Source organism: Epinephelus fuscoguttatus, linkage group LG22 (assembly GCF_011397635.1).
Source record: "Epinephelus fuscoguttatus linkage group LG22, E.fuscoguttatus.final_Chr_v1".
Lineage (NCBI taxonomy): Eukaryota > Metazoa > Chordata > Actinopteri > Perciformes > Serranidae > Epinephelus > Epinephelus fuscoguttatus.
Window position 1 is genome coordinate 2,518,147 of NC_064773.1, and position 9,354 is coordinate 2,527,500.

The 9,354-nt window shown below is 44.0% G+C and overlaps 1 protein-coding gene across 2 annotated transcripts in view; it reads left to right on the plus strand.

Annotated features, from left to right (window-relative positions):
• Positions 1–1,082: 1,082 nt before the first annotated feature.
• The window catches only part of grip1 (glutamate receptor interacting protein 1), an 88,899-nt gene continuing 80,627 nt past the window's right edge, over positions 1,083–9,354 (plus strand). For both annotated transcript variants that reach the window (XM_049567448.1, XM_049567450.1), the window contains exon 1: positions 1,083–1,342. In XM_049567448.1, the coding sequence (XP_049423405.1) occupies positions 1,288–1,342 (55 nt within the window). In that variant the 5' untranslated portion in view covers positions 1,083–1,287. The remainder of the gene's footprint in view (positions 1,343–9,354) is intronic.

Below are 9,354 nucleotides of genomic sequence, written 5' to 3' on the forward strand. Positions count from 1 at the left end.
CCGGCTCTCCGTTTGGATCCAACCGGAGCACCGAGCCCTGGTTTGTTATTCAGGTTAAAGTGGGAAGAAGCAGCGGGTTTATCGGGCAGCTGAGTGAAGTGGAGCCTGCGGAGGAAACACCGGGACCGTCTGGATGTAATAGTCCGTGGAGGTGCTGCGGTGCTCGGCTGCACAGATAGGAAACCCCTCGGCTGACAGGATGTACCACTCTCTCACTCCGCTCTCTCTCACGCAGGCGCAGAACGTACGTGCTACTTGGCCGTCGGATGTAGTCCGTGTAGTGACATCAAATTTTTGATGTCGGTTTGGTGTGTCCGCACCATAAGACCGAGGGTCTAGGTACCATGTCTGAAGGGTTACTGTTGGTTCCAAAGGTACTGTGGAGACGGGGCTAAAGCGTATTGAACTGAACTGAACCAAACCGGACTGCTTGGTGTAAACGGGGCTTTACATGTACAAGGTCATCCACTGGGCTGAATTGGACCCGTTGGCGGGTCGGTTCTGGCCCCTGGGCCGTATGTTTGACACCCCTGTTAAAGGGTATTTTCCCCAGAGTATGTGGTGATTGGTTGTGACAGAGTGCTGTGTCACCAACAAGGTTACACTCTGACTGTGTTTATATATTTCTTCCTTCGGTCAGTTGTGTCTCTGTGTCCGTATCTATTCATCTTATATCGGCTGATGGAGGAGCGGTTAGCCGGGAGAGTGTCTCTCTGTTCACTGGCTCCGTCTCTCCTCTATGAATGAATGAAGGCGGGAGGCGCGTGCTCACTGCTGGCGCGTGCTCACCGGACAAATCACTTAAACGGCTGCGATAATTAACGCGTGTGAGCGCATACTGGGGGCAAATGAAGCGCGAGCCTGTCAGATGGGGTAGAATCCCGAGGCACGCGGGGTTCGGGTTGTAACGTTCGAGCGGTACCGGGTCTGCCTCGCGGGCGCCTTCACGGTCATCACGTCACCCTCTCTCTCTCTCTCTCTCTCTCTCCCACTCCTCCGGAGACCACAACGAGGCTCGAGGGGTAGAGTTACAGAGGGGGGAGGGGGTCGAGAGACATAGACAAAGAGAAGAAAAGGAGAGAGAGAGAGAGGAGGGGGGGTTCGCGTGAGGTTGAAAAAGAGAGAGCGTGGTAGAGAGGGCTCGGCTCTCAGTGCAGGGGGAGGTGTAGCAGCTGAAGCTAAAGCTAACTAGCCATGTTGCTGTCGCTGCTCCTCCCGCTGCTGCTGCTGGTGGTGTGTGTCTGCTAGCGGGCCGCCCTGGACTCCCTATCCGCCCTGAGGTGCATCATGCCCGGCTGGAAGAAAAACATCCCGGCCTGTCTCCAACCGGACCAGGAGGGAGGTAAGACCGGACCAGACCGACCCGCTCAGGTTCACACCGACCGGCGAGTGTGTCCCTCTATCTGTGTTTGTGTGTGTGGGTTTTAGTGCATACCTGTGTGTGTGCGCGTGTGTGTGAGCGCGTGTGCTAATTATCGCCGGTGCAATCTGTGCAGCGTGGTTTGGCGCCGCCGGTTGAGCTCGCGCAGACGGTGACTGCCTTGAAATTAGTGAAAGTTGGTAACTGATACCGTGTGAATGTGTGTGTGTGTGTGTGTGCGTGTGTGTGTGTGAATGTGTGTTGTCTCGTGTTAATCTGACGCAACGGGTGAGGTTACAGTGACGTTACGGTGATTTCACGTTACAGCCCACTAACGTGTTTATCATTAAGAGAGGTTACCGGTTACCGAAGTTAGCAGAGGCTGCTAACAGGCTAACTACGGTTTAACCGGACGGTCGGTTCTGGTCAACCGAGGGTCTGCCCTTGTGTGTGTGTTTGTTTGTGTGTGTGTGTGTGTGTGTGTGTGTGTGTGTGTAACAACCACCTTCACCGGGTGTTTACTGGTGTTACGGTGAAACGTGTGACCCCTCCGGTTGTGTGACGCTGCAGGGTCAGGTGTGTGTGTGTGTGTGTGTGTGTGTGTGTGTGTGTGTACATAATGACTGATGGGTGGATTAAATATTGACAGGTGAGGTGTTAATGCTCACCGGGCTCTGCTCTCACACCACCGGTACAATCGGTGACTGTAAGGTTTGGTGGCGGCACACAGCAGCACCCATTAGTGTTTTCATAACACCTCCATTGAGACAACACAGAGCTGGGTGCTGCTGGAGTGTGTTAATAAGTGTAGTGGAATACTGTGTGGCGTAGTAACCCACTTATTGATGTAGTTTTCTGTGGTAAATTATGGAGAGACATCAGCGGAGGAATGAGACATATTGGGTAGGTTTGTAATCACAAGGAGTTTGCTTTGGTTTTTGGTGCATGAATTAAACATACAATAATTACTAAGAGGAAATAAGAAGAAAGGCAAAGTACCGCAACATTTAATAACATAACATTAACTGCTTTCATGGCACTATCCCAGCAGATAATGCAGCAATGCCTTGGTAAAGAACAACTGCTTTTTATGGCACTACACCTGTGGGAAACACAGCAACATGCCGGTGATAAACAACTGCTTTTCGTGGCACTACCCTGGCTGGAAACACAGTGATGTCTTGGTTAAAAACTACTTTTTCATGGCACTATCCCGGCAGATAATGTACCCATATCTCAGTAAAAGACACCTGCTTTCCATGACACTACACCTGCAGGAAACACAACAAAGAACCGCTATTAAACAACCACATTTTTATGGCACTATCCTGGCAGCAAAACGCAGTGATGTCTTGGTTAAAAACTACTTTTCATGGCACTATCCCGGCAGATAATGCAGCAATGTCGTGGTAAAAAACAACTGCTTTTTATGGTACTACACCTGCAGAAAACGCAGCAACATGCCGGTGATAAACAACCGCTTTTCATGGCACTACCTAGGCTGGAAATGCACCAGTGTCTTGGTGAAAAACAACTGCTTTCCATGTCACTACACCTGCAGGACACACAGCAACATCCTGGTAATAAACAACTGCTTTTTATGGCACTATCCTGGCAGGAAACAGTGATGTCTTGGTTAAAAACGACTTTTTTGTGGCTCTATCCCGGCAGATAATGCAGCAATGCCTTGGTAAAAAAACAACTGCTTTTTATGGCACTACACCTGTGGGAAGCACAGCAATGTGCCGATGATAAACAACTGCTTTTCGTGGCACTACCCTGGCTGGAAACACAGTGATGTCTTGGTTAAAAACTACTTTTTCGTGGCACTATCCCGGCTGATAATGCACCCGTATCTCAGTAAAAGAGAACTGCTTTCCATGACACTACACCTGCAGGAAACACAGCAAAGAACCGCTATTAAACAACCACATTTTTATGGCACTATCCTGGCAGCAAAACGCAGTGATGTCTTGGTTAAAAACTACTTTTCATGGCACTATCCCGGCAGATAATGCACCCATGCCTTGGTAAAAAACAACTGCTTTCCATGGTACTATCCTGGCTGGGAAGGCAGTGATGTCTCTCTTAAAACCTGCTTTTTGTGGTACTTTCCCTGCTGGAAATGCACGTCCTGGTAATAAGCAACCACTTTTCGTGGCACTGTCCTGGCTGGAAATGCACCAATGTTTGGTTAAGAAAACAACTGTTTTCTATGGCACTGTGCCTGCAGAAAAAGCAGCACTGATTTGCTAATAAACAATCACCTTTTTTTGCACTATCCTAGCAGGAAACACGCTGATGTCTTGGTTAAAAACAATTTTTCATGCCTCTATCCTGGCTGGAAATGCACCAGTGGTTTGGTAAAAAAACAACTGCTTTACATGGGACTACACCTGAGGGAAATGCAGCAACGTCCCGGTAATAAATAACTGCTTTTTTATGGCACCACCCTGGTAGGAAAAGCAGCAATGTCGCGGTAAAAACAAACTGCTTTTTGTGGCACTATCCCCGTTTGAAACAAAGCAACGGGCTGCTAAAAATGCACCCATGTTTGTTGGCTAAAAAGCTTCTGGAATCACAGTGACGACTCACTAAAAACAACCTTATTTTCTGTTTTTGGTCTCTACAATAAAAATATTAAAAAAAATGTTTTAAAGAGACTTTAAAGAACACGTGTAATAAAGCTGTTTCATAAGAGAGCTGTGCAGGTTTGTGCAGGATGTGTTAGAATATGAGTCAGGGGATGTGCAAGAGTTCACAGCAGAGCAGAGCAAATACGTCTCATGTGCAGAGAATATAGACCAAGATGAGCTTTAATGTACAGAGACAGTGGGGGAGGGGGTGGTGGTGGTCAGTGGGGGTCCTGGGCCTTGTTGATGAGGCCCACTGCTGTCGGGAAGAGAGTGATTTTGTGGTGTGAGGTTTTGGTCCTGATGGACTGAATGGCTGATTTATACTTCTACTCTGCTACGACATTAGTTACTGTTCAAATTCAGATTAATCAATTATGATGATTATTATAGGTGAAGTGATTGAAATGAACTCCACCTTCACCAGCTGCAACACTGAAGTGATGAGCACATGAATGCATCAATAATTATAATCCAATAATATAATATATATGTGAAATGGGTGGTGGATTTGTACAGTGCGATTTTGACGAGAGCCACCTTGGGTTGGAGGTGAGTCGGCAGATAGTCTGCCACGACGAGTCCTCATGTGTGAACAAGCCTACGAGCAAGTCGCCCCCTCGTCTGTGACTGGGACTGGATATCTGGCACGCTAAAAAACTGGAGAAGTGTGACACGACTGACAAAGAGCATCAGCCAATGAGAGGCGGGATACGTCCCACGTCAGCACGCAGGAGGACGGAAGAAATGTGAGGAGGACGAGCCGCAGGGTTGCCAGGTCCGCTTATTAGCCGCGACTTTGGGCTTGTTTCTAAACGTCACCTTCCTCTATATATATCTGTCTAATAAGTTATTTAAACGCATGATAGTTGCTTCTTTTGGGCTTGTTTCCAGAGCCCTGGTTGCTTGTTTCTCTCCCAAGACCTGGCAACACTGACAAGCCGGCCGGCAAGCAACAACAACAATGGCGGCGTCCACAGGATCACGGGGAGCACGTTGTGTTTGGACTCAGGATAATAAAGAATATCCATGCCTTTACGATGTGTCGTCTCCAAGTTTGGTGATGTCACCGTGTTATCTGGGGCTCTGTCGGCGAGGGCTCGGTGGAGAAATCTTGTGGTGTGCACACACAGGTCATAACGCAGTTGGCGAGACTCCCGCTGACAGAAACACACGTCGCCAGGTATGAACACTCAGAAGATTACGATAGTCTCCGCGACGAAAAATCAGGGTGGAAATCGTGTAATGTGAACTAGGCTTAGTCGGACAGGTCATGCCTTCGCTAACCTGGGAGACACAAATTCGCACTTGGGAGGATGCGTTAATTGGTGCGTTCTTCTGGTGTGATGCAATGACCTGTCGCCAAAAAATTCCATCCGCAGCACTTTAACATCCATCCAAATTAAGTCGGCAGTTTGAGAGAGAGAGACTGAATGACCCAGCAAACTTGGACTTAAACCCAGAAGCCTGCTGTTCACTTCCCGTGAGAATGTTGAGCGTGTCTTTTAAACGTAAAAACGAAGTGTTTTGCGAAGACACAATGCATGTAACAAGCATACACTGACAACAGTAGATGCAGGAGGGCACCTAACGTGTCATATTTAGACGCCAAAGTCCACTGACAAAGCGGAGATACTTGATGAGCTGTGGCTCTGGTGCAGTGCAGTCTATCGTCTATTCTTAGCGAATTTTCCTGTGTTTAAAAAACCTTCATAGGTGCTAATTTTAGTGGTAAAAAGGTAAAAAGATCTGAGTGCATTTTCCACCACTGAGGGATGATGTGAGTGTTTGTGGTGAAGTATAATATAGTAGAGTATTTAAATGTAAACCCAGTTATTTTCCACGTTAGTTGTGGCTTCTACTGTGGTCATTAAATCCCAAAATTTATCTTGTTATCAGAGATAAATGGACTTACTGTGGTTCAGATTTAGACATTGGTAAAACCCTTGAAATGAAAGCTATTTATGACAACACGATACAAATGTGTGGAACACCTCATTAACTGCAGCAACAGACAAACTGCATTGGTGCAGTTAGGCTAATTAGTCTAAAAAGGAAATTTAATTGGCCACCAGCTAAGTACAAATACTCTGTAGTTCTCAAATGTGACACTTTATCTGTGTTAAGGAGATTAAAGGAAAGTGTGACAAGCATTTATTTTCTTTCATTGTATAGACAATTAATCAATAGAATAATTGTGAAACTAATAAATAATTTAATATGTTATTAGCTGCAGCCCTAATGTGGTGCTTTGGCTATAATATTTTTGTTGTGTTGATGCTCGTTAACTTAAAAACTATGGGAGGTGTTTGTTGTATGATATAGTGGAATAACTCCAGTTAGTTTCTCCTATATATAATGATTCATTTTATATTTGAGGCTTTAACATTGATGATCACATTTCCAGTCCAATAAACAAACTGTTTTCAGCAAAAATGTTTCAGATTTAGAAATTTATTAAATCCATTAAGTAATTAGTCAAAAAACAAAAATAATTCAGCAACTATTTTTTTTTTCAAGTTAAAATGCCAAAAATTACCTTGTTTTAGTGCCTAAATGTGAATGTTTGCTGGTTTATATTGATATTAAAGTGAAAAATAAGACACTTGATTCTGTCAGTGTGGACTTCAGAACATTTATTGACATTATAGGCTGATTAATTGATTAAATAATTAGCATTGTAATAGATGAAGTGTGAAAGTAGCCGATAGTTTCAGGCCTGATGTGGACAGATCTCTGATATCCTTGCAGATGAACATAACCCAGCGTGTGAGACGTTTCCAGCGTGCAGTAGATTTTAAACATAACTCATGAAGCCAGTATTTTCTGTCTCGTCGTGTATTAAAATGTGACTCTAATGAGAGACAGAAAGACTCAGATGAATGAACAAAAACAGACATGTCATCACTCACCTAAACTGCACCCGGCGTAGTTATTCTCCTTTTACACGTGGTGTCAGATTCAGCAAACCATTTTTAGCTCACATTTAAAAGGTTTGAACACTACAAACTGTACATGACTGCCGACGCAGAACCAGGACACGTTCTCCACTTCAAAAGGAACACGATAGAGATGTGACTGCTCCCAGTCTTTTTAAAACTCTCACATACATTCTGTTTGGAAAAATGATTTCCTAATGGATAAATAAGAAGATGTATCTAAGGGTTTCCTGGAAGCGGCAGCTTTTGTGTGACTTTTTCTTGGCGAGATAAATTGATAAATGCTTCCTCATTTCTGTGGCGGTGTGCAGCTGCAGATACAAGCTCATGAATGTGGGAATTAACTTCAAATACCAGCTGTGTTTTAGATTTGTACCTTACCATTAACCTTTCTTTATTATGATCACTACTTGTTTACTTTAATCGTTGTGTGCAGATTTGCACCTTTGTTTTTAACCTGTCGTGTACGTTTCGTTTGTACCCTAATAGCAATCTTTATTTTTTCTATATTTAGTTTTATTTGCACTCCTCTCTGCTTTGTACTGCAACTGTTGTCCAACAATTTCCCTAATGATAAAGTTCTGTCCAACCACAGGCTGCTAGCACTATCATGAACTTTCATGCAGTATGAATATGATCAAAAGATTAGACTCGTTCTTGTGTCATAACAATAATTCAAGTGCGAAAGCTGAAGCCTTAAAGGAACAGTTCACCCTAAAATCAAAAACATGTTTTTTCCTCTCACCTGTAGTGCTGTTTATCAGTCTGGATAGTTTTGGTGAGAGTTGCTGAGTGTTGGAGATTTTGGCCGTAGAGATGTCTGCCTTCTTTCGGCTTGTGGTGCTCAAAGCGCCAAAAAAATACATTTGAAAAACTCAACATCAGTGTCTCTTTCCAGAAATCATGACCTGGTCACTCAAGATAATCGGCAGATCTTGTTGCGAGCAATTTCATGTACAGTAGGAACTATTTTCTTTCTATCAAACGATATCAGCCAACTGCATCGCCACGCAGAAAGAAGCATCTACTGCTAGCTCACCTAGCACCACTGAGCTAGCTAACGTTACAGCCCGGCTGAGTAGCATGCCATTAACATCTTGCACTGTCAGGAGCCCAAGCCTCTCATCCATGAGTGGATGCACATGTCCTTCTGTGCAGGGATATTTAGAGAGAAAATAGTTCCTCTCTGTGGCTGATATCTTCAACACTGACTAACTCACACCGAAACAATCCAAGCCCTTTTTGCATCATGCCGATACCGCTACCGCTACCACTTTTTCCTTCCTGAAACCGATTCCGATCCCTGAACCTTAGGTATCTGCCGATACCGAGTACCGATCCGATACCAGTACGTAAAAAAATACATAATAGTAGAATGAATGCCATAAAACTTTTTTTTATTATCATTATCTAGTGTTGACACAGATCAAGACACAGGTTAAAGTGCAGCCACACAGTTTGGTAAAAAAGACATTTTAAAGGCTACAGTAGAATGCTTTTTAAACTCCGCTCTGTTTCGTTTGCCTGTAGCACGTGTAATGACATGAGGCATTATGTGGTATCGGACTGGTCATAGCCTGTACTCGCCCATACCCGATACCGCATTTTAGGCGGTATTGGTATTGGTACAACTCTATTTCTCGCACATGCCTCGTGACTGGAACCGTAATGCACATGTGCGAAAGGTCTCCGTTTTTACAGTTTACATGACGACAGAGATGGTGCTGTTTCCAAAAAATTGCACTCTGGAACCTGTTTTCAAAACGTTGCGTTTTCAGGCACCCAAAACGATTTAAACGATCGGCCAAAACGCAACTAAATTTTACTGTTTTCAGTTGAAATCGTTGTCATGTAAATGGGACCTTAAAAAGTAGCTGTTAGCAGTTAGCAGCTAACTCAGAGAAGAAGAACAACGGCCGAAAATGTCCACAAATTGTGAAAACAATGGGATCCGGGAGCTCCTTACCCTCCGAGCAGAGGACGAGATCAGCCGCCACATAACGGAGGGCAAATTATTATTTTTACCATGTTATGCCGTTGCTGTTGTTGTTTATAAAGTTCTGCTGACATGATGTCGGCATGCTGTCTATAATCACATACTGTTGTTTGGTTCTGTGTAAAAATGCAAAGACGGTGCTCTGTGTACAAAGGGCTCTAGATTGATAATTAGCACCACAAGTGAGATGTAAAATATGTGTTTTTGATTTTAGGGAAAGATTTATGACATCAATAATGTCATAAATCTTTAATCTATGAATGTCCAAATTCATCACGAGGGTCAAACCATAAAAAATAGACCATTTTTTTTTTAAAAATTCTGGCAGAACAAAAGCCAAACAGAGGAAGGTGTTAAAGGATTAATTACCCCGCAAGGGATGAATAAAGGTTTTTTTTTTTTTTTTTTTTAATTCAGATGAATTCT